A 27405-nucleotide genomic window follows, 5' to 3' on the forward strand; every position below is an offset into this window, starting at 1 on the left:
GCAGTCTGCAAGATGTCTTTTTTCTGTAGGACAACAAACATTAAATCATCCAAACAACCCAAGATCTGCAATTTGCTTTGCCAGCAAAAGCAAAGCTAGTATAGGGAAACAAACTTTGTGAGCCTAGTCTGTGTCTATATCTTTTTTACCCAAATGTTCTAAAGACGTGGCATCCAAGAACTATGAGTCTCTAATGAATGAAAATTGGCCAGTCCTCATGGTATTTGCTTTGCACTGCCCCATGCCAGAATCAAAAAGCTATCTAATATATCAGCTCCTCAATTTGCTTTAAATTCATCAAGATCTAATGGAGGGATATCAAGGTTAAAACCTGTCCTTGCTAATATCATGGTGAAAAGACCTGGTTTCCTCAGCTGCTGCTTCTGAGAAGTATTTCCTTTCAGCTCACATAGGCAATAATAAAAAGGTTTCCTCCATAGTAAAGAGACACTTCATTCAGGGAAGGAGCACATGCAAGAGAATGCTTGTGCTCAGAAGATATTCTGTGTTCTTTAATTTCTCCTGCAACTGTTGAATTCTCGTTTTGGTATCAGTGCATCTCCATCAGATTTCCAGGGAAATTCCCTGATGATCTTCAACCTGCCCTGGGCCTGGGCTATAGAAAGCCACTGCATTCTTTGTTTTCACAGAAGAGAGACAGATCTAATAGTTTGAACACAAACACATGAGTAAAACAGCAGAATTTAAATACGGGCTCCATGACTGCCTGCTGAGATGGAATTTGCCAAGCCACGTAACTTCTTTAATTTTTTTCAGGATGTAATTTGGAGATGCAATAAATTCACTCACCCATGACGTCAATCTTGAAGGTCAGTTTCTGGCCAGCAGCCTCACAGGTGTACTCCCCAGCATCTTTCTTCTCCACCTGACCCATCACCAGGCGACGCGATTTGCCCTCCGACTCCACCTTGAACTTCTTGCTTGAGGTGATCAGTTTCCCCTCCTTGTACCATTTCACATCGGTCTTCTCCTGGGCCACCTCGCAGCTCAGCATCGCATTCTCCTTCAGTGCTGCCTTCACCTCCTTTTGCACTTTGTCTTTGTGTTCAAACACATCATCTGCAAGATTTGAAAGAAGAAAAAATCTAGAAAAAAGACTGTGAAGATGAAAGCTTTGCCTCCAAGATCATACGGTACTGGGTTTTCAATGGGAGGCCACCTGGTAGATTAAGGTTCAAGTAAAGCAGCTGTAAAATTAAAAAAGCTAATAGAGTTAAGCAACTGCTTGAGGAAGCACTGGCAGGAACATCTTGCTGCCAGACAGCACAGTTTCTGGCTGCTGCTCATTTGGGCAGCAAGAACAACTGCCATACCTGATCCTTTGTGTTACACCAGCCTTCCTACACACAAACTGTATGATCACTCTCTGCAGGCCAAGCAAGATGGGCTCTCTTGGGAAAGCAGGGCATGTTCCATTCACTTGCAGAAAAGACTGGGCTGCATATTCACAGTAAACAGGACATCTTCCAGGCAGGACCCTTCATTTGCCAGCACTGTCCCCATATTTGAGTTCAAGTAATTTTCAGGAAAAAAACAAGAAGAATTCTGAAATACATGTATACCAGCTGGAGTATCGTCACAAAGATTTATAAGGAGTTGTTTCCTTATGGAATAGTTTCACTTCCCAGATATATTCTACAGAACATGTGCTACTAATAGTACAAAATCACAGTCATAACATAGTTTAGGTTAGGAGTGCTCTCTGGAGGTCATCCAGTCCCACTTTCCCACTCACAGCAGATAAAATTACATTGAGTTACGCAGGGCCATTTCCCATTGAGTTCTGAATATCTCCAGCAATAGAGATGCCATAACCTCAAGGCTCCTGTTCCAGAGCTTGACCCCCATGGTGCAAGTTGTTCCTGATATCTTTTCAGAACCTCCCATGTTCCAACTTTCATACCTCTTCTCCTACAACCATGCATCTTTGAGCAGAAACCTGAGCTATGGACTCTATATCCTCCCATTATATAGTTGCAGGCTGCAATAAAAGCTCGCTTTTGCCTTCTGTTCTCCAATGTGCACAAATATGACGTGCTCCAGCCCCCTAACCATCCTGATTGCCTGCGCTGGAGCTGTGTCCGTATCATCTTGGATATCCAGATGTAATAGCTGTCAAATTCTACAATTAGGTGGACATTGAAATAAGAACAATAATTTGGTTTTAGGCTTGGTTTTGGTAAATTCCAAGAACAACAATTTAGAACCTGGGCATGGGAAATAACCTTGGATATAGGGATCACGAGATGGTCTAGTCTAAAGTAAATAGAGCAATAAGAAAAATATCTCTGTAATACACTTATTTGAAACAAGTAAACTTGTATGAATTATGACAACTGATTAAAGAAGAAAAGGTGGACAATTTATTCAAGACTGAATGTGAGACCTGGTATCTTCACATGAAAGTGTTCAGAATCTACATCTTTCCCACTGCAAAAGCAGGAAGGAAAAGATCAGCAAGGCCAGCTAAAAAATACGTAAATGCCCTTTACTATCCTTCAAAAGGCAAAGCACAAATAAGGAATAGGGAAAAGGACAAGTCTGCTGGAAATCCATCTCTCTGGGATCAGGAACTGTAGTAATAAAGCAAAACTGGAACACCTCTCCTATGAGGAAAGGCTGACAGAGTTGGGGCTTTTCAGCCTGGAGAAGAGAAGGCTCCACGGAGACCTTAGAGCAGCCTTCCAGTACCTGAAGGGGCCTACAAGAAAGCTGGAGAGGGACTTTTGACAAGGGCGTGGAGGGATAGGACAAGAGGTAATGGCTTCAAGCTGATAGAGGGTAGATTTAGATTAGAAATAAGAAAGAAATTCTTTACTGTGAGGGTGGTGAGGCACTGGAACAGGTTGCCCAGAGAAGCTGTGGCTGCCCCCTCCCTGGCAGTGTTCAAGGCCAGGTTGGACGGAGCTCTCAGCACCCTGGTCTAGTGGAAGGTGTCCCTGCTCATGACAGGGGGGTTGGAACTGGATGATCTCTAAGGTCCCTTCCAATCCAAGCCATTCCATGATTCTATGATTTGCCAAAAGTAAGGCTGGATCCAAGCTCATGAAGGAGGGTAAGACACCTAGCATGGGATACTCTAGCACCAGAAATATATGTAGGCAAGGGAAGAAGTGGAGACATGATACAAAGAGTGTGGGTTTTGTGTTTCAGAGCTCTTCGTACCACATTTCTGAAGAAAACAAGCCAGTTCTTGTAGAAAGTGTTCTCCTGCAGTATAATTTGTTCATTGTGCCTCTCACCCTCATGCTAGGCAGATGTTTTGCCCTTCAGTCCACAGCGATGGAGGTTACACAAGGTGGGTAACTGAGTGAGGGACTCCTAAGCTTCCATGTTATGTTCCATACTGGGCAACTCTCTTCAGTGAGAGTTTGCAGTTGTTTGAATTTCCCTCAAGGGAATGATACTTCTTACACAAAATCTAGTTGGTACTCTTGCTCAGTTGCATCTTTAATGAACAGCAAGGTGAAAATAAAGGGTGATCTAGGGTTAAAGCACAGAGGGTCAGAAGATCCATTTTCCAGTTCTGGATCTACAGCATACTTCCTCCTCAGTCTTGAATGACAACCCAAATGGGTCCGACCATTTCTGCCTTTAAAGTGACCAGTAAATCTCTCAGTGGCTAGAGGGAGCCTATTCTTCTCTGCTCTCCTTTGTTGTATTTACCCATTTGCAAAATCTGAGTAATGACCTCTTTTTGGCAGCAATGGCCTCAGGCAACACTCAGCTATATCTTGCAGACAAAATGCCTGTCCCCCTTTCCATGGTGCCCAAGTACATCAAAACCTGTGATACGAAAAATGCTTCCATGAGGTAGGACACTCTTCTTTTCCTTGCTTGCAGAGAGGATGTGAGATGCAGAGAAGGTTGGTGATAGTAAGGTCCCCACACACATCGACCTGCAGAGGACGGTGCCATTTCCCAGAAAAAGTGAATCCCCAGTGTCCAAGCCACAGGATTTCCTCCCTTGAACACGACTGTTTTTCAGAAGCCATAAAAGCAAGACAGTCTTTGAGTTTTCATCCAAAAGTCTCATGCAACCCACCATTATTGCTGTCAACATCTATCCTCACTTTCTCGGTAGCAAGCACAAGTAACTGCTGAGAGCACTTCAATGCCTTGTGGCATCCGGAAGAGGACAAAGATCTCTTGGTCCCAGACGAGAAGTTCCTTCCACAAGAAGCTAAGAAGAGCTCTTCCTTCAAACAGTGGGATAAGATCCTTTGCTCATTTCTGTCCTTCACAGTTTCACTTATAATCTGCTACAATTTTTCCAAAAACTTCTGCTATCAAAGGCATTTGTTGTTTGAAATAAAGCAATGATCTCAGTCTTGCCCTGTACTTTTCCTACAACCTGCATAGACCTACAGAAAAAAGTCACATAACTGAGTTACGAAAGAAGTTCTACCGTAGTTCTTCTGGTACAAAAGGGAGTTGCCAAACACAAAGGAGAGCGAGGTAGATTTTCCTCCATTTTCCTTGTAGGGTCACTCCTGGTGATACATACCACAGAATGCAGACATGGCAGAGCAAGCAGAATGAAACCACATAAGCTTGTACCTCAGCAAGACCCACAACGGACAGTCACTTGAGTCTCAATGCCGTAATGTTATGCTTTTACTCAAGTCACACTGGGAGCAGCCCAGCCACAAATCACCTCCAGCGTTGAAGATACTTAACCACAGTCATAGCTAGGTCTGAAACAAAAAGCTCAGATGTGTGACTGGTGCACCAGGCTGTGTAGATGCACACAATTCTAAACAGACATGGTTAGAATTCAGCATTGGCTGAATCCATTGAAAGAAAGAAATGGCAAATCTTTGCTCCAAATTCAGTTGTGTTGTCCCACATCACTTCCTGCAATGTGATTTTAATTGGCTGCATCTTTAAGATTTTCTTCTGGTCCACAATCAGGAAAGAAACATCTACATCAAGTTTAGCTATTCTATCCTCATAACCCTTTCAAGCAAGACAGAAGCAAGGAAGATGAGGAAGGAAGTACCGGGTAATATTTTCCACAAAAATAACTAGCAGCAAGTACAAAAATGTATGCAATGATGACTCACCAGCACACACAAGCTACTGGATACCAATCTGAAGTCACACTAGAAATCATAAATGTTGTGCAATCCCTCATGAAGTCATACTGGCAAATTCTTTCAGTAAAGTCATCTTTTGTAAAAATGTGCCATAAAGAAACTCTATCACAGCAGAGATAAAAACTACAGATTCTCAGAGTGGAAACTAGAGGCTCTGAAAGAGTGGAAGGATTGTTGTATGCTTGTCTTGTTCTTACATTCTTTTTCTTAATGACCATTCCTGGTGGAAATCAGGGAAACAGTACTGGTCTAAGTAGACTTTTTTCTTGCCCAAAGCATCCAAACACATCCTTGACACTGACCTTTAAGAATAACCAGTTAAGTTCCAATACAGACCCACATAGAACAAGGCTGGAAGAAAATCTGTCACTAGGAAACTTTCCTTATAGCTACAGCAAAAAAAAAAATGAAATCACATAATCCCTCACCTGTGATGACAATCTTGAAGGTCAGTTTCTGGCCAGCAGCCTCGCAGGTGTACTCCCCAGCATCTTTCTTCTCCACCTGACCCACCACCAGGCGACGTGATTTGCCCTCCGACTCCACCTTGAACTTCTTGCTTGAGGTGATCAGTTTGCCCTCCTTGTACCATTTCACATCGGTCTTCTCCTGGGCCACCTCACAGCTCAGCATGGCATTTTCTGTTAGTGCAGCTTTCACTTCTTTTTGGACCTTGTCCTTGTTGATAAATGCATCTTCTGCTTCTGTAGGGTGGGAGAAGAAATCTAAAAATCACATGCATGTTCACGCTGTCCAAAATGTTCACAACTAAATGCAAAATCCTGCTTACAAGACCTTTCCACAACTCCGTCATTTTGGAGTGGTCCCACTTCCAGCTAAGATACACTCAGACAGGACATTGCCCTCTGTACAGCCTGACGACAACACATCAGCCATTTCTGAGCAAATTGAACCAATGCCCTAGGAGTTAAGATTCTTCCCATCCCCATGGATCAACAATAAATCTGACTTTTTATTCCTTAATGTAATGCACATATAAGCACCTAATCTCTTCTTGCCACTGGGACTCCAACGTAAGGCATGCCTACTCTAGATGCTTCTTGAGTATAATGCCAAACTTATTTTCCTACACATCTGAGAGCTGGCCACAACCTATATCCATATAAATCACAACAGCATATGTAACCATGTCTATTTTTCCTTTACAGGGCAACCAGAAGACAACAAAGACCATGGACTGGGACTCATCTCACAGATTAAGATATCTAGCTGTTAGGCATCTGTGTGACAGTGGATGCGCACAAGCTGGTTGCCTGATCGACCTCACTACTCAACGAAGATCTAGGCAACATAGACCCTGGAGACTAGAGAGTGATTCGATTTTCTGTGTAGTAAAGGGAAGTCATGGACCTTTCTGTGATGAGAAGCAACTTATCTCCCACCTGTGACAATAATCTTGAAGGTCAGTTTCTGGCCACCAGCCTCACAGGTGTACTCCCCAGCATCTTTCTTCTCCACCTGACCCACCACCAGGCGACGCGATTTGCCCTCCGACTCCACCTTGAACTTCTTGCTTGAGGTGATCAGTTTCCCCTCCTTGTACCATTTCACATCGGTCTTCTCCTGGGCCACCTCGCAGCTCAGCGTGGCGTTTTCTGATAGTGCAGCTTTTACCTCTTTCTGGACCTTGTCCTTGTTTGTAAACACAACTTCTGGCTCTGAAACAGGGAAACATTAGGGAAAAAATATGTAAGATATAAACAGCTTCCAAGGGGAAGATTTTACATCTGTTTTGTGTAGGTGCTCTACAGGACCATTTCTTGTAAGCAACATTGCGTTGCAGTTCTTTTTATCACATAGGACAATGCTTACTCAAAACATAGTCCATATAATTATCATACCTCTCTGACTAGTCTTCTTGAACAGCTCAGCTGCCTCATTTTCAAATTTCTTATAATGAAAACAAAGAAAATTTTCCCCCTTTGTGTTTTTATGATGTTTCTACCCTCCACATTTAGAACTAGCCAAATATAGCACACTTAGGAGTTGCCACCTTCATTATCACATTATTTACAGGAATTCACTAGCATTTCAGTGTTTTAGAGTAAGAATGGGCATTGTTCAGAAAATATCTTGTAACTCAATCCCAAAGAAATGACAAAGATACTGTTTTTAATACAGAAATGTACTTGGCCTACATTGTACATAAACTGGCCTATAAAATTTGAAGTATACTTTTTTCCTCAGAAATCTCTAATGTTTCAGAAAACTGGCCATATGGAATCTTCTCTCAATACTTGACACAAGCAATGAGAACTAAGTATTTAAAGTCACTTTCTTCCAGCATACCACTTAGAAGTTCCATCTCAGCAAGTGGATTTGGCATCAAAAGGATACTGTCTGCAATTAGTAGTTAGTTAGCTATATGCATTGAAAAAATTCAATGATTCACCTTGCTAAGTAGGACTGACTGATAGATTGCATCTGTTACTGATTACTTCAGTGACTATTTTACCTGGTTCTCCTTTTACCAACAACTGGCATGGTCAGTGTTAGCGTTTATACTAGTGCACATTTGAGATGTGAGAGGACAAATAGGCCCTAAATACATGGGTTCCCACTTTTCTTCCACTGATTTACCTTAATAAGTAACTGCACAGGAAGGGTAAAATGTTTCTGGTATGCCTACATGATGGACATCACATAGCAACAACTGCCCAGCATTTACAATAGGCTGTCTTTGCCTGTTGGGGTCCCTTGTATGTACCTGAGCTCTGAAGTCCATGATTTCTGTGCTACAGAAGCACAAGCTCCAAAGATAAATGCTAGACTAGCAAGTATATGGGGTTGCCGTTGCTGGGCAAGCATGGAAGATAAATCATCCACCCAGCCTCAGGCATCCGTGCTCCCTGGTTAAGGTGACCTGGGAGGCTCTTGGTTCTCCCTGGCAGTCATGGCGAACCCCTTCCATAATCTGTGCTTCTGCCTTCCTCCCCCCAGTCACTGTCTGCAGCCTCCTACTGCCATCCTTTGCTCCTCCTTGATGACTTTCTCCTCTGCATACCGTCTCCGTCACGTCTGTACTCTGCATGGTAGCAGCTGCCTGGGAGGGTAAGGGGCAGGGGTAAGTTCAGGTCAAGTTCCTACATTGCTGACCGTGGCACCATGTGCAGTCCTGGGAGCCACATCATAGGCTTGCCATCAATATTGCACAGTCAACGGCAAGAGAGAGGTCCTGCAGGAAGCAAGCTGAAGCAGGAATCCAGCTTCTATGCTCTAAATTTGAGGTCTTCTGTCTATATTGGCTGTAGAAAAGGTGTAAGGAGATGTTGTTGTCATTAAGGTGCCATTAATAAGGCAGTGTACATGGCCTACGCTGGGTGATGCAAAACTCCTCCAAGGCAGATGTCAGCCCACTGCAGATTAAGCAGCATTTTAATATCTAAAAGAGCTTGAGCACACACCATGGTTTGCATTCAAAACTGGTTGCAAAATATAAACATCCCAATGTCCATCTACAACTTGGACTGTGAATACGCAGGGTGCGCTAAACATATGAGTTACAAACCAGTCTGTGTCAATGGGTGCTGCATTTAAAATTTCAAGTCAGGAGGGCACGGAATATTCCAGACTGGTTACTCACTTGTCCTCTGCATTCTTTCCTTTTAATATAAACTATTTTTATAGAGACAGGAAATGTGACTAAAACTTTTAATCAGCTTACAGAGTGATTTACACTAGCCAGTGATTTGCCTTAGAAACTTATTTTGAAGTTAAACAAGTACTCAGTGCAGATGACATTTCCAACCTCAGCTGAAACTGGTTAGTGAAGTTCCACTGAAACTGAGGTAACTCAGGACATGGAGCTTTTGTCAACGATTTCACTGCATTCCATGGATCTTGAAATAATGAGATTTCAGAATCAGCTCTTTTGGCTATATGTCTAGCCCAGTCCCAAGGCGTGCAGCACCTGCTTCCTTTTATGTTAAACCAAAAAGCTATAGCTGCATCCCAATACTCAATACTGGGCATCTAACCTTCAAGCTGTCCTTAAGCAGGGAAGGTTTTGTGCTACCAGTGAAGCCCTGGGGTACAGGAACCCTGAAAAACTTCCTGAGTACAATGGTAACAGAACAAATTAAGACCCAGAAAGCCACTGTACTTTGGGATAATCTAGCAATTTGTGCAGCAAAAGAGCCAACCACTCATAGTACTCATAATCCCTCCTGACTTTCACACTAGATCATTTTCCAGTGAGTGCTGGACTTGCATGTCATGTTACAGTTATACACAAGAGAAATACAGCAACGGTAGCTAGGCAAGCACTCTCCACTTACAACAGAGGGGGAAAGGTGTTACATTACCCTGTGCAGCTATGAAGTCATCCAGTTTGAAAGAGAAATGAAAATCTTTGGTTTCTGAGGCAGACAGCTAAAAATAGCCCTCAGCTAGAGAAATTCAACTGTAAAAGCACTACATTTCCATTTTATCTGACTACACTTCTGCAGTAATGTATGAACTGGTTTCAGCAGCTGAGCATGACCTTGGTTTATACTGACAGTCTTCCTATCAATGTCCATGTTGCATTTCCCTCTCAAATCTGGCCTTACTGTAATCCATCCTCCACTGAACCTGGCAATTCCCCAAAAGCATGAGATGCACAATTCATGAAAAAGAGCCAAAGTGCCCCAACTCACACCCCGCGTACCCCACACAGCATGGGGACACGTGACAGCTGATGGCTCACAATACATGCCATGGGGAGCAGCAAAGCTTTGTGCTGTAGCAGCAGTTGCACATTGCACACAGATGGAGGGAGAGGGACGCCCCAAGACAGCAGACCAGTAAAGTCTGCAACCTTTACAAGGGAACAGCATGCGAGCTATGGCCTGAAGGACTTCAGGTCTCCAACACGGCTGCGAGCAGGAAAGTCAACAGACTCCCAACACAGTTTCTCTTCTACACAGCTGATAAAACGCCGGACCTCTGCCAGCATTACGGTCCCAGTGTGTTTGATGCCATAAGAAAGCAGAGAAGTAAATAGATTCTCTGTTCTGATCAGCTCAGAAGATGAGACAAGTGTGGCGTTAACAGAGAGGCATGTGGCTGCAAGGACAGCAGAGCGTTACGAATATGAACAAAACCAAACCCAACCCTTTCTTATCATCCAATTTAGAAATGGTCACTCAGAATGTAGCTGACATGTCTGTGGCTGCCTGGAGCCTGAGATAAAATTTACTGGACCTCTTGCAAAATATGTTGAGACCAAAGAAATCTCTAGTGTAGTCAGAGTAATAGAACAGCCTCAGTGTCAAATCCTCAGACTCCAGATTATGTTGCTAAGGAGAAAAATGCAAATATAAATAAACATTCCTGGCTGTATGACTGTTCATTATAGATGTAGAAATCACAATAAAGAGTTGTCATATTTGGATCCAAGAGATTGCAGATCTGTGCAGCTGACAGAAAATTTTTAGAACAATACACTACCATCAACGCCCAAACATTCTCAATGCAGCCACAGTAAAATAAGGATCTTGTAAAGGCTACTGTTTAAACACAGAATAGTAGACAAGTATTGCACCATTTCTCGTAGCTTTACAAATCACAGTTGGGTATCCAATGACAGGTGAAGAAAGTGGTAAGGGAAGAGGTGGGTGAAAGGCTGATAAATACAAATCATAATGCAAGTTGCACATATCTGTATCCATTCCTGTTCATCATCCACCAAAGTATCATGGTGCACAGTTATGAGGCTGTGCTCATGTACGTGGTCGCACAGCCAAACAGTGGAATAATTGAAGCAATTCTCTGTTTTGGGAGGGAGGACATTGTGTAGAGAAAAGATGAAACAAAGAGGGAAGAAAACAGTGATTTCCACTGAAGAACTGCAATGGGAGGAGAAGGAATACCAATACCGGTGACCAAATTGGAAGAGGTCCTTTAACACAGTGCCTGCTAAGAAAAACTTTTGATTCACTTTCTGAGCCTAAGGAGATGTACAGGGAGTTGAGGAGCTGATACCAGGATACCCACACGTAAATTCTAGATCTGCCTGGTCCTACACAACCTCACTCAAATGGTAGCTTAGACCAACATCGGAAAGTACTTTAACAGCACTTCTAACATTTTCACAGAGAAACCAGGAGAAAACACCAAGACACAAAGAAAAGGCTATGAAATATCAACCAAAATATGTCTCCCACCTGTGACGACAACCTTGAAGGTCAGTTTCTGGCCAGCAGCCTCACAGGTGTACTCCCCAGCATCTTTCTTCTCCACCTGACCCACCACCAGGCGACGCGATTTGCCCTCTGACTCCACCTTAAACTTCTTGCTCGAGGTGATCAGTTTGCCCTCCTTGTACCATTTCACATCGGTCTTCTCCTGGGCCACCTCGCAGCTCAGCATGGCATTTTCTGTTAGTGCAGCTTTCACCTCCTTCTGGACCTTGTCCTTGTTTATAAACACAACTTCTGGCTCTGAAAAGAGAGACCTGCATTAGTCAGCACACTTGCAAGAGCATCGGGAGGCAGGGAGGGTGTTGGAATGCTAAATCCATTCTCCCACTCAACATGGCCCACTAGGGCAATGCATCCGAAATGAGTCTCCATGACACCTTCTTTCCCTAGTTGACATTTCCCTGATGCCTTAGGGACCTCAACATGTATCAAGCCTTACTGTCATAGTCAACCCCCAGGATGAAATGAGCTCTACCAAGAGAAAGAAGAGCACAGACATCAGGCAGACACCCTACACTCTCCACCAGGAACCTCCTCTGAAGTGCACTGAGAATCCGCTGCCTTGCAGCATTGTTCTGGTTGTACCAACTTGCTGGAATGGAGATGTGCAATCAGTATTTTCCTCTTCATGGCCCTGTGGCTACATAGATAGGTAGCTCCAAAGTTTTCAAGGACAGAGCTCCTCATCTTAAAGATTTTATAAAAAGTTTTGCAGAGAAGATATAAAGAGAACTATATTTGTTGGTCTTCGTCCCATTTCTCAATCAGAGCCACACCATCTCAATGATGTTCTCCAAGAATTTGAAGTGTAACAGGAAAAACACTTATGAAATAATATTAATTTTTCTAAATATTCCAGAAATAGGAAGAATGGAAGAAAAATTTTCTCTCACCTGTGACATCAATCTTGAAGGTCAGTTTCTGGCCAGCAGCCTCACAGGTGTACTCCCCAGCATCTTTCTTCTCCACCTGACCCACCACCAGGCGACGCGATTTGCCCTCCGACTCCACCTTGAACTTCTTGCTTGAGGTGATCAGTTTCCCCTCCTTGTACCATTTCACATTGGTCTTCTCCTGGGCCACCTCGCAGCTCAGAGTGGCATTTTCTGATAGTGCAGCTTTTACCTCTTTCTTCACTTTGTCCTTGTTGATGAAAGCATCTTCCGCTTCTGTAGGGTGGGAGAAAAAATCTAAAAATCACATGCATGTTCATGCTGTCTCAAGTGTTAAAACCCAAATGCAAAATATGACAGCTTTCACAGCTCTGTTACTTTGGAATAGTCCCACTTACAGCTAAGATACACTCGGACAGGACATGGCCCTCTGTAAAGCCTAACCACCACACATCAGCCATTTTTGAGCAAAATGGTCCAGTGCCCAATGAATTAAGATTCTTCCCATCTCCACAAGAAACCTGACTTTTTCTTCCATAATGTAATGGCCTTTCTCATTCTTGATTCTTCTTGAGCAGTTCCATTTTCCTACTTCTTCCAGACCTATTTTCCTACACACCTGAGAGCTGGCCACAACTTTTATCCATACAAATCAAAACAGCATTATGTAACCATGTCTATTTTTTTATTACAGGGCAATCAGAAGACAATAAAGACCATGGACTGGGACTCATCTCACAGATTAAGATATCTAGCTGTAGGCATCTGTGTGTCAGTGGATGCACGCAAGCTGGTTGCCTGATCGACCTCACTACTCGATGAAGATCTAGGCAACACAGACCCTGGAGACTAGAGAGTGATTCATTTTACCCTGTAGTAAAGCGAACTCATGGACCTTTCTATGACGAGAAGCAACATATCTCCCACCTGTGACAATAATCTTGAAGGTCAGTTTCTGGCCACCAGCCTCACAGGTGTACTCCCCAGCATCTTTCTTCTCCACCTGACCCACCACCAGGTGACGCGATTTGCCCTCTGACTCCACCTTGAACTTCTTGCTTGAGGTGATCAATTTCCCCTCCTTGTACCATTTCACATTGGTCTTCTTCTGGGCCACCTCGCAGCTCAGTGTGGCATTTTCTGATAGTGCAGCTTTCACCTCTTTCTGGACCTTGTCCTTGTTTATAAACATGTCTTCCGCCTCTGTGAGAAAGCCACGATAGTCACACATAGCTTTTTGCAGTTGTCTTCTCCAGTACTTAATCAAGTTCCCTTTATTTCACTACACTTGCCCCTGACAGGTAGTGTCACGATGGCCCATTAAGACAAGGAAATACCTTCATCTCCATTTTGCTGATAGGAGGTGAATAAGTGTATGGGAATTCTGGGATAAAGTTTAAAAAATCACAATCTGAGCACAGATTTGAATCTGGGACTTAGAGCACCATCAGGCACTGCCTGAACCATCCTCACTCTTCTCTCTTTCTCTCTTCCTATGTCTCTCCAAGCTGTCAGTGGATGGGAAGGGAACAGCCCTTGTATCCTCATAACTAGGAGCCATTACTCTTTTTCTGACTATTTGGGTCACTAAATTCAGTCATTCTCCATCTAATCAGAGCTCTTCAAACACCTCTGCCATCCCTTTTATCCATCCCTACACCTCTGCTATGGCCTCATGCTACGATTCTGCAGGATTTTTTCTGCAGACACATCAGCCAATCGTGAAAGGTGCAGAAGTTATCATCCTTGCCCATCATTTTTTTTGTACTTACAACTAGTCATGGATGAAGAAGTGCGCGTATAAAATGTTGGTATGACAGCTGGCTGCAAATCAAGCCCTACGGCTGAAATATTTCACCCCAGAGAGGTAGCGAAATGATCCTCCAAATGCAAGCTACTATTCAAAATGGAATATATCTTTGCCATTTCTAGCATTTTCTCACCTCTGACTTTGACTTGGAATGCTGTTTTGTCGTCCTTCGTTTCACAGGTATAGCTCCCTTGGTCTTGCTGTGTCACCTTCTTGACGACAAGCTTGCGGTGTGTCCCCTGGGCGATGACTGTTGTCCTCTGGTCTTGCTTCACCTCAGTTTGATCCTTCTTCCACACCACAGCTCCACCAGCAGATGACACCTCACACACGAGTTCAAGGTTTTCAGAAGGACTGACTGATATTTCTGGCGTTGTTTTGGGCTTGTTGACAAAATTAACAGCTTCATCTGAAAAGAAAAAGAGAAAGCAGTTTATACCTCGCTTCAGGTTTATCAGCACAAAGTTAAGATACAGTAATTAGTGATCATTTTTTAATTGCTAGTCACACTTGGGTGACCAAGTTTCACCTCTGGAGGTGTAAATGTACGTATGTGTGCATGGTACCATTGCAATGTAACTATGACAGAGTGTTAACAGTTGCAGCAATATACTTTGGTTATGAGTCAGAAAAGTCCCTCCTGAAATACAGCAGTGGTATTTCTAACAATGAACTCACTGTCCAAGTTTTAAATCATCCAGAGAGTTAGTACATAATGGTCTCCAGTTTGGGAGCTGGGTATTGATGAACGCTTTATACTATACCAGCCTACTAGGTCCACACTGTGACTTTAATCCTAGCCTTATTAAGTTCTAGATAGATGTGGATCTATGCCTACCTATATTCATAACCAAAATCCACCTAACTGACACGCATCCATTTTCTGCCTCCCTTTCAGAAGTCAGGCATGACAGCTCTTTCAGAGCACAGACGTGGTGGTTTCTATTACTAGAGCCTATGTGCACAGAGCCAAGAGTAGAACCTGGCCCAGCATCCTGAGACCATAAAGCCTGTCGTGTGCTTTAATTCAGAGCTCCTGTCTCACAACACACGTGAATGTTAATGCCCAGCTTTCTGACAGATGGTGTAAACTCCTCCTCTGATCTTCAGATAATTGCTCTCCGTTACAGCGTAATCAAATTCTTCTCTCCTACGTCCTTCTGCATCTTTTAAATCAAGCTGAGATGCCCTCAAGTTGCTGACACTTTAATCACTACTCCTTGTTTCTGATTTCAGGCAAACTCTAGGGAATATATATTGATGCCTGAGTCCACAAACACCTTTGAAATGATCCAAGAAGCCTTACAAAATCTTGTGAGAAGTGATGAGGAGCCTTCTTTTACGTGCTTCTGAGCCCATTCCTGCAGCCCCATGTTCACATGATGATCAGTCCCACTAGACTAGTTCTTCCCCAGACCAAATCAGTGTATGTATGGGATAATCTTATTGATAAGATACTTTCCAACTTCAAGAGGAAGAAGATAATATATGAGCCATTGATGTCACACCTTACTTCTGAAACCGATCTTCACAGTAGAGAACTCACAACAGCTCATGACTTGTATAGGTCTACAGGTACATATAGCATAGGTACATAGGTAGAAGTTTCTGCTTTGATACCTCAGCTCAGACTCTGCTGACTGAGCAAACTAGTGGCCACACATGAGCTGTGCATGTGCGCACACACACACAGTGTATGTCACCTATGCAGCAACAATGCAGCAATTTTATGAATTCAGGTTTTTTTGCAATTTCTAAAGGTTTAAGTGAAGGCAATTAAGTGGAGACAGGCACTTCACGTATAAACTGTGAGCAAACCTACCCAACACACCCTGTCCCTAAGCTAACAAGCAATGTTTGATGAGCATGTCAGGTATTTCATACCCTTCATTCCATCAGAGCAGCTCTTGCCTGAAGAGCAAGCTGATGGCTGTCAGTTATAACCAACCTTATCTTAGTACTGCATTTCTTCCTGCAGCAACTGTTGCTTTCAGTCACTGAGTATCCCAAGGACAATTGCTATGCTACACCCATGCCAGGCACATCTGTGGCATCAAAGAACAAATGTTTCATTATAAATCCTAATCATTAGGACTGATTTATTTTTAAGAAATCAGATGACCAAGGAAGGATAGTCCCCCCAGAGTTCTGCAGTTCAGGATTATTGGGGTAACTCATAGCCATAAAGAAGATTACTTCCCTGCCCTAAGACCATCCTCTGACTGTGCAGTGCCGCTTCTTAGCACTCTGGAAACTTTTTACAGTGACCTGAGAAACAAGGTGGAAGTTGCCTTAGCTAAGGTTTTGTTAACAGGCTATTAATCAGTCCTTGTTCATGACAAGGTTTGTGAGGATACACAGTTATTTAGCAGATAACAGTTTTCTTTGCCTGAGCCATAGGATGTTTTGTCATATGAGTTACAGGTGAGATTCACCCAAGCTACACATGGTCATCAAAAAATTAGGTATGCACTCTCCTATAATCATACAGGCCGCCTCTGTACTTGAAGTTCAGACAAAGGCATCTCCAGAAAACTTTAAAAATCCATCTTAGATAACTCTCATCAGACAGTATAAATCAGATGGTATAAATTGCCTTTTGGGGATACCTTTCACTTTGCATTCATCAGTTTGGACAGAGACCGGTTGGCTCTTTTAGATTCATTTTGCAATGGGTAAAGTCAGGGACTATGAATTACACTCGAAGTGAAATTGCATAATGTTGGATTCTCAAACAAAAAGAACTGGAGGCAGGATGCAGAATGAACACCTGAGCAGAAACCAGTTGTAAACTGGAAACAATCCCTCTAGTTCAGTAAACCCTGTAGCAATCCCTCAAGATCAGTTCTGTGCTAGACTGATCTAGCCAAATTAATCAGATAGATTAATCAGATCTGATGAGTTTTTCGTTAGCTGATGGACAGTATCATAGGAACATGGATGTACTGTTACAGGTGACAAGCACTCAGGTGTTACTTCTCTTAAATTGCATTGTACTGCAGTGTGTAGACACCCCATGAGAAGTTCTCAGCAGAATTTCAATCTGTAACTTAGGACTGGGTTAAAAATTAGGCTCCAGACGTAAGCCAGAAAATGACTTTTAGCAGAAAGGTTCCCACCAGGCTACGCAAATTGAATCAGCTGAATTTCACAGATATTGAATTTCACAGATAAATTATTGTGTCATTTTATACTCTGGCTCCATCCTGGACTGGAACACATCAGCGACAAGCATTGCCGTTTTGGGCTTCACCTGACAGCCACATGCTTTAGCACATGCCTTATGCTGATGGGCATGTGCCATGAACTAATGGCCACACTCATAGTACCACAGGGAGATGTCTCAGAGATCACAGTGTCCTTTGGGAACAGCAGGAGATGCTGAACTCTCAAAATCAGGAGGTAAAGGAGGACACCGGGCTTTCACAGTAAGAATTTAGGACCACCTTGGTCAGGATGTTCAAAGACGATGGATATGCCTAAGCAATCTCTGAGCTAAAAGAATAAAGGCTAGACATGGCTCTCAACCTCTACAGCCAGGGGGGTGTTTGAGTCATGACTCCAACCCTAGCAAAAGCTTGTGCTGAACTGAACACATAACAGCATCATTATATTATTTGTCTATGTTGTGGATTTGCATAGGGATCACAATAGGGGTCAAGAGCCTCTGAAATAGTACTGTGCAATCTTGGCCAAGTATAATGAACCAAGTGCTGAGTTTCTAACACAGACTCTGATCACGTACTTGCAGCACAAACTTACCTGAGACTTTTAAATCAAAAATAAGAGTGTCATCTCCAATTTTGCATGTGTATGTTCCTTCATCTTCTTTCGTCACAGCTGAAGCCACAAGCTTATGCAGTTTTCCTTTATCTTCCATGGTGAATTTCTTGCTGGCTGTGATTTCTTTGCCATCTTTGTACCACTTAACCATGATGTTGGCCTCAGAGGTCTCAGAAACAAATTCAGCCTGTTTTCCAGTGATGGCCTCGATAACTCCTCCAGTTTTCTCTTTGTTTATGAAGTTTGCAAGTGCTGAAACAAAATATAGACACACAGCGCTGGTAAAGAATTGTTTGGGTATCAGCAAATATATGCAACACTTGCATTTACATTAGGTGTTCCTTTACATAAGACCAAATATGCATGTTTAATTATGGCTCTAATTACTAGATTCTAATGCAGAAGCAGCCAAATTTCCAGCCTTTATAAACCTTGTAACTGATTATCCCATGTCCAAAAATCAGAGCACATATACAACACAGGAGGCTGAGTGAAGGGGAGAGGAAACCCTAGGCAGCAGGGCTTTAAGAACATATCTGGGACAGGCAAGGAAAGATATGACACAAGAAAACAGGAGGGAAAGCAGTGAAGGTTATTCAATCATTGTAGTGTAATCACCTGGCAAATAAATAGACTCTAGAAGAGGTGAAAATGTAATCCAGATAAATTAAATTATATTGAATTTAAAATCTGTACAGATATCACATAGGACTGACATGAAAAGAAATTTCTCCCTGGAAATTAACTGGAGCATAGAAGGTAGATAACAAATCTGGCACCATGTTAACACACAGTGGAATAATTGAGTCACCAATTGCCTCAAAGCAAAGATTCAAACCCCACCAAGCTAAAAAAATGAGCCTAAAACCACAGTGCCATTTTCCTCTAGGTAATGGAATAAATTTTCAAACATCTTCTTAATATATTATCTTAAAACACCACACGCAATCAAGTCACTTTGTTGGGACTGTGCAGTCAAAGCTACTAAAATCAAAGCCTTGATTATGTATGCATTTTTTCCTTAATTTCAAGAACATGCTTTGCACAATACAATTTAACATCTCTCTGCAGAATGCCTGGCCAGAGCAGTTACTAGCTTTCATTGCTGATACTGCAGCAATCAGCTACAGTCCATGATCTGGACCAGCTAGGCATGACTCTCGCTCCCAAGGTGTTATTATCGGTGCTACCTCCTGGTGCAACACTTAGGGGTTCTCCTATAGCTCAAAGACCCGACCCACATGGATGGGTTTTGCATTTATTTTCCTTGCTTTTAAGTACATCAGATTTCTCCAAGTCCGTGGTAGTGCTTTTAATTACAGACAAATATTTCGTAGGGAACCAATATTCACCAGTTTGTACAGTGGTAAAGTCTGGAGATCTAAAAATGAAGAGTGAATTGACTTGACAAACAGTACACAGGTAAGAAAGAAAAAGAAAACCCCGGCCCCAAATATCTCCTAATCTAAGACTGAGAAACACTCAGCAAGTAAATAAGGAGGGGAAGGGAAGGGAAGGGAAGGGAAGGGAAGGGAAGGGAAGGGAAGGGAAGGGAAGGGAAGGGAAGGGAAGGGAAGGGAAGGGAAGGGAAGGGAAGGGAAGGGAAGGGAAGGGAAGGGAAGGGAAGGGAAGGGAAGGGAAGGGAAGGGAAGGGAAGGGAAGGGAAGGGAAGGGAAGGGAAGGGAAGGGAAGGGAAGGGAAGGGAAGGGAAGGGAAGGGAAGGGATGTGATGGTGCAGCCAAGGGCCTCTCCATTTAAGATCCTCAAGGGATCCCATTCAATCACCAGCTTCTGGCAGCGACAGGAGCTTGCATTTGACCTCTCCATGTCCATATCAGCCCTGTTTTCTAGGGTTTACTAAGTCTGCTTATTAGAAATGCGATGTATGGGTAAAGAAGTCATACCAGCAGCATTTAAACCAGGGAAAACCTCCTTTTTCGTAGTTTTTTCTTGGGGTCTCTGTTTCCACTTGTTTCTCTAATGACTCATAATGGTGGGGCTTTCCCTTCAGTAGGACAATACTGCAGTCCTCCTCTACCCAACCGCCTACACCATGAAGCCTGTAGGGACCAGAAACTGCTGAGACCTCTACTTCACCAGCATTACTGGAACTCAGCCCACAGGTTAAAAGTTTTGGGTGGAAGAAGAGGGAGATGGGTTCATTCATGCACTTTGCTCTTCCTCAGAAAACTAGAGTGAAAAATACAACCACAGCAGTCTGAAAGAGACTTCTCGGATGTCCAGCTTCAACACTGGAGGTCATGTGTCGGAGGACGCCTGGCACATGAAGTCTCATGGCAGTGGAGGGATTGCAGTGATAAATGGCAAGTGCATTTTCTAGCTGGGGTTTTTTGGGCAGGAGGCCTAGCAAGTGACACGCCTCTGGCCATGGCTCGGCAGCCATGTGATGCCCATGTGCCAGACCCATCTGACCTACACCTCAAATGATTCACCAGCTAGCTGTGTCTGACTTACAGGCGGAACAGAGAAAAGCTGGCAATGCTGAAAGGTAAAATACCAAGACAGCATTTGTGAGCCTTATCCCAGAAGGATAAGATGTAAATCTGATTCTCCAGGAATCAAGCTACAAACAGCAGACGTTTAAGTTACAACTTGTCAACACCGATTTTAAAATAGGAGCATTAATTTCTCATTTGATAGTCACATTACAGAAAAAAAGCACATGGAAACGTCCATGAGCTAATTCTATTAAATTTGCGGATAGACCTGCTAGCATGAATAATAATGCTAAGGAAGCAGAGACAGAGAGAAGAAAACCAAAATTAAGAGCAGCTGCCAAGCATAGACAGAAATTCCTCCCTCCATACATATAGTCACATATTTTTGAATTGTATTCTTCAGCTCTCTTTCGAGTTTACTTTTTGAGAATAACCAAACACATTGTCAAATGCAAAACACACGCATTACTCCGGGGCTTTGTTGTTTCCATAGAGACAAAGGAGGGTGAGAAGCCAGCAGAACATGATGATGAAGCACCTCATCCTTACTTAGTGTAGAAACTATGCCATCATTGCTGGGTAGAAGGTGAGGGGTAAGTTATAGGAAAGAATAAGGAAATCAAATGGCTTTACAGAGTGAACTTGCCAGTTCGAAGAAAAACATCTACTGAACTCACACCAGATGATATCTGACAATAGGCTAGACTGTCCTGGAGTCAGCTTGTATACTCAGAACCTCAGCAGACATCTAGATGATACCCATGAAGAATGGTCTGGGGACAGACTGGGGCTTTTCAGCCAAAACCTGGTTCCATTCAAGGCGGAGGAAACTCTCCTATGAACTAGGTCATAAAAGCCTGCACAGATGGGAAGGCTTGTAAGAGGGAGGCTTAATGCTGTTGGTTTCAGGGTAAGGGTTCAAGACTCCGTGTGTCGCTCTGGGAGTGGATGCGTCTACCAGCTGGGTAGCAGGCAATCAGGAAGGAAGGGACTGCTGTGAAAGCAATAACAGCCAAACAACAGGGCAGTACTGGTTCAAATCTAGCAAGCAGGAAACTTTAAAAGAAAATGCCATTTTGCTGTTCGTTCTATACATCTTTTTGTCTAAATAGCTTGCAAATAGCAATGAGTCAAGTCATTCAATGTGCCCTAGAAAGGTCTATTGTTATTCACCAAGGTACTGACAGAAAACAAAAAACAAACAAATAACAACAACAAAAAAAATCCCACGATGCCAAGATGATCTTGGTCCATCAGAATTTTAATCAGAGCCGAACTAGCTCCTTAGTGACTTGTATGATATCACATAGCAAGTATAGGGCAGACATGGGATCGTGTGCATCATGTCCTGCCTCTGTGGCTGAATTTATTCATCACAAGAGCACCTTTTCACTACCTGCCTTTCAACCTCATGAAATAACACCAAGTTCCCATGGAATATCAAGGCTTCAATTTGAGTGCAAGCACAGCTCTTACCACCGAGACCATGTTAGATCTTGTATCAGTTCCAAGTTCTCTCTCTGGGACCACAGACGCTGTCAAGGCCAGATGTGGATGGGGAGTTACCAGAACTCCCTGCACTGCCTCTGGAGCACTGCCTTTCTGTCCCTTGATGACTCTTTTGGTTTAGGGCAGGAGCAGGCCATTAATGCAAAGCAGCCCAGGCAGTCACATACCTTTCACTGAAAGCTGGAAGAGCATTTTATCCCCTTCACAAATGCACTCATAAACTCCAGCATCCTCCGTTGCAGTGTTGCGAATTTTCAGGATGTGCCTCTTCCCCACGGTTTGATGTTCATATTTTTCACTGGCCTTGAGCTCTTTCCCGCCCTTCATCCACTTCACAGTAGCCTCCGCGTCTGAAAGCTCAGCATGAAGTTTGGCTTCCTCCCGCAGCCAAGCAGAGACCTTTTCTATATCTCTGCTCTTGTTGGTGAATCTCGCTGCAGCACCTGTGGGGAGCAAAGGCTTTGTTGTATCAAGTTATATCGAGCTAACTTGTCCCTGATATGTGTCTGCTATAGACTGAGAGAGCTTTGAAAAAGTATTAGGTCCTGTTCCTGCCCTCACACTCATGTGAACACCAAGCAGTTTTTTCCAGTTCAGGAGACTTGATCTGGTTTTATTGCCAGACTCACTGCAAAAAAAAAAAAAAAGCACATTTTTTCTACTGTTTAATAATACCCTGCACATATTTCTGCAGAGATTTTTCACCCAAAGTCAAACACATCCTTCCAGAATGAATGTCCATTCATTACCTTTTGCCATGCAATGTGGATATATACAGATCTTATTATCTCATAGAGGAAAGTTGGGCACCCAACCCTCAATGCTAAATCGACTTACTAACTTGCACATCACACACATCTGTGGTAGACTGAAAAACTTCCAAGGAAAAAAATAAAAAAACTTTGTTAGTAGTTAATGCTCCTTTACTTTTGAAAGACTCTACTACAGTCAGACAGACCAGCTGAACCTGGAGCCGAAATTACTGGCTTAAGGTGACTCAGTGGTAGAGCTGGCGCTAGAATCCACTGACTGATGGTTGTGAACTACAGAAATTCATGAGCTGATGTTAAGCAGTCTAGTTCAGATACCAACCAGCTGGCTCGATTGACTCACTCTGAACGCTGTGCCATCACAGAGAGGTCATTACCAGGATCCAGGTTAGTTCATGTGATGCAATTTCAGGTACTTCCTACAGATCAGGCATCAGAGAAAGCCTCTAGCCCCAGTTCTAATCATCAGGTCACAGAAACTGCCCCTTGACTGGAAGAAGACAGAACAGCAATGAAACTAAGTACCTTTCACTCTCATCTTGGTGCTGGTGTCAACGTTATTGGCAACAAATTTCACTTCTGCTCCATCATCGTTCTTGGTGACGTTCTTTATGATTAGGGTGTGAGTAGTTTGGCTTCTCTTAATGATGTAGGTCTCACTTTCCTGTAAGACTTTACCATTAAGGTACCAAGTGCCGGAACATGTCGTCGTAAGGTCAACAGTAAACAGGGCATCCCCTCCAGGTACAGCTTCAACGGTTGTCAGGGGGGTTTTCACAGCCAGAACTGGTTCTACGGAAGAAGAACACCACATATCTCTGAGACCAAAGGACACAAGATTGCTGTGCTGGAAAATAGGTCTTCCTAAGAACAAAGTTCTTGGGGTAAACAAGACATGAGAATAAAGTCATGCAGCCTTATACAATCTGCATGCACTCAAGGCAATGCACGGTAACTGACCTCTGGCATTAGGGTAAATCATCCTTCTCCAGGGAAAGAGCAACAGGCAGATTTTACTGATTTTTTTCTCTACAATGTTTAAAGTCATAACAAGCTGGAACCACCAACGAACCAAAGAAAGAAGAAATCCCATTGCTCATTATGATTCTATGGGCACACTGGCATCTAAAAATAAAGTAAAATCCCCATATTTCTCCTAGTAACTCTAAGATTAAAGACAGACTGACTGGAACTTGGTTTTCATGACAGTATGATCATCCACAAATATTCTCTACGTGCAAGTTTGATATCTCATTTATATACTGAAAATTACATTGTAAGCTGGCCTCAATTTTTCCTTTCGTACCAGGTCTAGAAGAAGCGCTTACTGGTTTAAGGCCCATTGCAGAGAGCTCTGCCTCTCATACAGCCTGATACGAGATACTAGAAGATAAGCATACTCACAGCTCTACCACATCAACCCAACCATCATCAATGAAGAGAAAAAGGTTTTGCTGTGCAACGGCTCTATCCTCCTCAGAGTCATGGGAAACAACTTTAACGCACCCATGTGGCAGATCAGCACAGATTGACTCATTTTATGATGGTCTGCTGTTTAACATCTTTGTCGGCAACATGGACAGTCATTGAGTGCACCCTCAGCATGTTTGCTGATGACACCAAGCTGTGTGGTGTGGTTGACATGCTGGAGGGAAGGGATGCCATTCAGAGGGACCTGGACAAGCTCAGGAACTGGGCCTGTGCGAACCTCATGAAGTTCAACACGGCCAAGTGCAAGGTCCTGCACATGGGTTGGAGCAATCCCAAGCACAAACACAGGCTGGGTGGAGAACGGATTGAGAGCAGCCCTGAGGAAAAGGACTTGGGGTGCTGGTTGATGAGAGGCTCAACATGACCTGGCAATGCGCACTGGCAGCCCGGAAGGCCAACCGTATCCTGGGCTGCATCAACAGCAGCATGGCCAGCCAGGCGAGGGAGGGGATTCTGCCCCTTTGTCCCACGCTGCTGAGACCCCCCTGGGAGTCCTGCATCCAGCTCTGGAGCCCTCAGCACAGGAGAGACACAGACCTGTCGGAGCAGGGTCAGAGGAGGGCACAAAAATGATCCGAAGGCTGGAACCCCTCTGATGGGAGGAAAGGCTGAGAGAGTTGGGGTTGTTCAGCCTGGAGAAGATAAGGCTGCAGGGAGACCTTAGAGCAGCTGCCAGTGCCTGCAGGGGCCTGCAAGAAAGTTGGAGAGGGACTTTTGACAAGGGCATGGAGTGATGGGACAAGGGGTAATGGCTTCAAGCTGAAAGAGGGCAGATTGTCAGAGATTGATTATAAAGAAGATTGATTATAGAATAGAATAAAATCATAGAACTAGAACATAGATTCAATTGTGTAAACACAGCTGTGTTAAGAAACCATACAATCGGTGTGTTGCAATTGGGATAGAAACCAACTGTTTGGATTGTATCAAACAGAGTTCACAAAAGAAGATGAAGGACAGACAACGACTCCAAGACGACCCTGAAACCAAGCAAGGCCTGAAACCAGCAAGGGAGAATTCTACGAAGACAGAAGAATAGAAAGGACTTAATAAATGATGTACTTAATGGAATGGAACGATTGCTTAGAAACTTATGAAGATTCTAGACTTGATGTAATCGGTTTAATAAATGTATATAAACTGGTCTAGCAAGTTAAGCTTTGACACTCACTGAGGTGATGGCCCAACTCTGAGTTGTGAATAAAGCAATACCTAGTGTAAACCACTCGTGTGAGAATAAAATCTTTAACAGATTTAGGTTAGATATAAGAAATTCATTACTGTGAGGGTGGTGAGGCACTGGAACAGGTTGCCCAGAGAAACGACGACTGCTCCCTCCCTGGCAGTGTTCAAGGCCAGGCTGGACAGGGCTTTGAGCAACCTGGTCTAGTGGAAGATGTCCCTGCCCATGGCAGGGGATGTTGGAACTGGATGATCTCTAAGGTCCCTTCCAACCTAAACCATTCTATGATTCTACAGTTCTATGGCTTTGTGCTCACCAAGGTGCATGCTCCCTGGGAACTCCAAGTAGGGGCTCTGTCCATAGGCGTTGACTGCAGACACTCTGAACTGATAGTCAGCCTCTTCCGACAGGTTGCTCACCGTGAACTCTGGGATAGGGACATGAGACTCGTGGCACCTCATCCAGGTAAAGCCAGTTAGTTTCTTGCGTTCCAAAATGTAGCCGTCGATTGGAATGGGGCGGTCCATCTTTGGAGGGGACCATGCTAGCGTCACTGAGGTTTCTGTTTTATTTTTCACCACAGGGTCAGTTGGGGGTTGGGTAGGAGGTTTTTTGGGAGCTGCAAAAGAGAAAAAAAAAAACAGAGCAAGAAGTTTATATGAGAGTGGAAAAGCCACTGTACCTCACCGGAAGAGCTTACTCTGGACTAAAAGTTATTCTTGCTTAATAAACCTCCATAAAACATTGATGTGAGATGGAAAATCTAGAGCATGGATGGAAGATGCTTTTGGGCTGCATTACACAAAGACGTGCAATCGTCCTACCTGCACAGCTAAACATATGTGATTTCTACACAATATTACGATTTTCTGCAGAGAGTCTACAACAAACAATTCATACTTAATTTAAATTTCCAGTGCCAGATACAGATCCACACCATTTCCTACACAGCTCCCAGGCAAGGCAGACCACACAGCTCTTGTTATTTTCACTCAGAAGATGGGTAAAACCACCATCCGATGTTGTTCAATATTCTGTGCACCAAATTGCTGTTCCACTTCCCTGGTGTGAATCAAGGCTAAAAAAAATAAAAATACCTCAGTGGGATTACTCTGGGAAGTAGCACAATTTTGCTCTGCTTACTAGACATCATGCCACAGGGATATCTGCACTAATATTGTAAGTCTGTTGGTATTTATCTTCTGCCAGCATATCAACCGTACACAACCCTGCAGTCAGAAGTGTAGATGTGCCTGAGCAAAACAATGCATGGCATTGTACCATTGCATCAAGGAGCAGTGTGGTGAAATTCTGTGGAAAGTTGGGGCTGTTCAGCCTGGAGAAGAGAAGGCTCCTGGGAGACCTTAGAGCTGCCTTCCAGTACCTAAAGGGGCCTGCAAGAAAGCTGGAGAGGGACTTTTGACAAGGGCATGAAATGATAGGACAAGGGGTAATGGCTTTAAACTGAAAGAGGAGATATTTAGACTAGATATAAGAAAGAAATTCTTTACTGTAAGGGTGGTGAGGCACTGGAACAGATTCACAGAATCACAGAATGTTCGGGGTTGGAAGTGACCTCTGTGGGTCATCTCGTCCAACCCCCCCACCGAAGCAGGGTCACCTACAGCAGGCTGCACAGGGCCGCGTCCAGGCAGGTCTTGAATATCTCCAGAGAAGGAGACTCCACAACCTCCCTGGGCAGCCTGTTCCAGTGCTCCGTCACCCTCAAAGGGAAGAAGTTCTTCCTCATGTTCAGATGGAACCTCTGCTTCAGTTTGTGCCCATTGCCCCTTGTCCTGTTGCTGGGCACCACTGAAAACAGTTTGGCCCTTTCCTCCTGACACCCGCCCTTCAGATATTTGTAAGTATATATTAGGTCCCCTCAGCCTTCTCTTCTCCAGGCTCAACAAGCCCAGCTCCCTCAGCATCTCCTCATAGGAGAGATACTCCAGTCCCCTCATCATCCTCGTAGCCCTGCGCTGGGCTCTCTCCAGTAGCTCCTCATCTTTCTTGCACTGGGGAGCCCAGAACTGGACACAGTACTCCAGATGGGGCCTCACCAGGGCAGAGTAGAGGGGAAGGAGAACCTCCCTCGCCCTGCTGGCCACACTGCTCTGAATGCACCCCAGGATCCCATTGGCCTTCTTGGCAGCCAGGGCACGCTGCTGGCTTATGGTCAAGATT

The 27405-nt window shown here is 43.8% G+C and overlaps 1 protein-coding gene across 20 annotated transcripts in view; it reads right to left on the reverse strand.

Moving 5' to 3' along the window:
• OBSCN (obscurin, cytoskeletal calmodulin and titin-interacting RhoGEF) overlaps window positions 1-27405 on the reverse strand; it is a 202913-nt gene that overhangs the window by 151400 nt on the left and 24108 nt on the right. For all 20 annotated transcript variants that reach the window (XM_075419909.1, XM_075419905.1, XM_075419919.1 and 17 more), the window contains exons 5-15: window positions 25538-25840; window positions 23073-23339; window positions 21945-22220; window positions 17789-18061; window positions 14160-14435; window positions 13144-13419; window positions 12217-12492; window positions 11288-11563; window positions 6524-6799; window positions 5549-5824; window positions 811-1080 (exon numbers count right to left, since the gene is read on the reverse strand). In XM_075419909.1, coding sequence (XP_075276024.1) covers window positions 811-1080; window positions 5549-5824; window positions 6524-6799; window positions 11288-11563; window positions 12217-12492; window positions 13144-13419; window positions 14160-14435; window positions 17789-18061; window positions 21945-22220; window positions 23073-23339; window positions 25538-25840 — 3045 coding nt within the window. The remainder of the gene's footprint in view (window positions 1-810; window positions 1081-5548; window positions 5825-6523; window positions 6800-11287; window positions 11564-12216; window positions 12493-13143; window positions 13420-14159; window positions 14436-17788; window positions 18062-21944; window positions 22221-23072; window positions 23340-25537; window positions 25841-27405) is intronic.

Source organism: Opisthocomus hoazin, chromosome 4, assembly GCF_030867145.1.
Source record: "Opisthocomus hoazin isolate bOpiHoa1 chromosome 4, bOpiHoa1.hap1, whole genome shotgun sequence".
NCBI lineage: Eukaryota > Metazoa > Chordata > Aves > Opisthocomiformes > Opisthocomidae > Opisthocomus > Opisthocomus hoazin.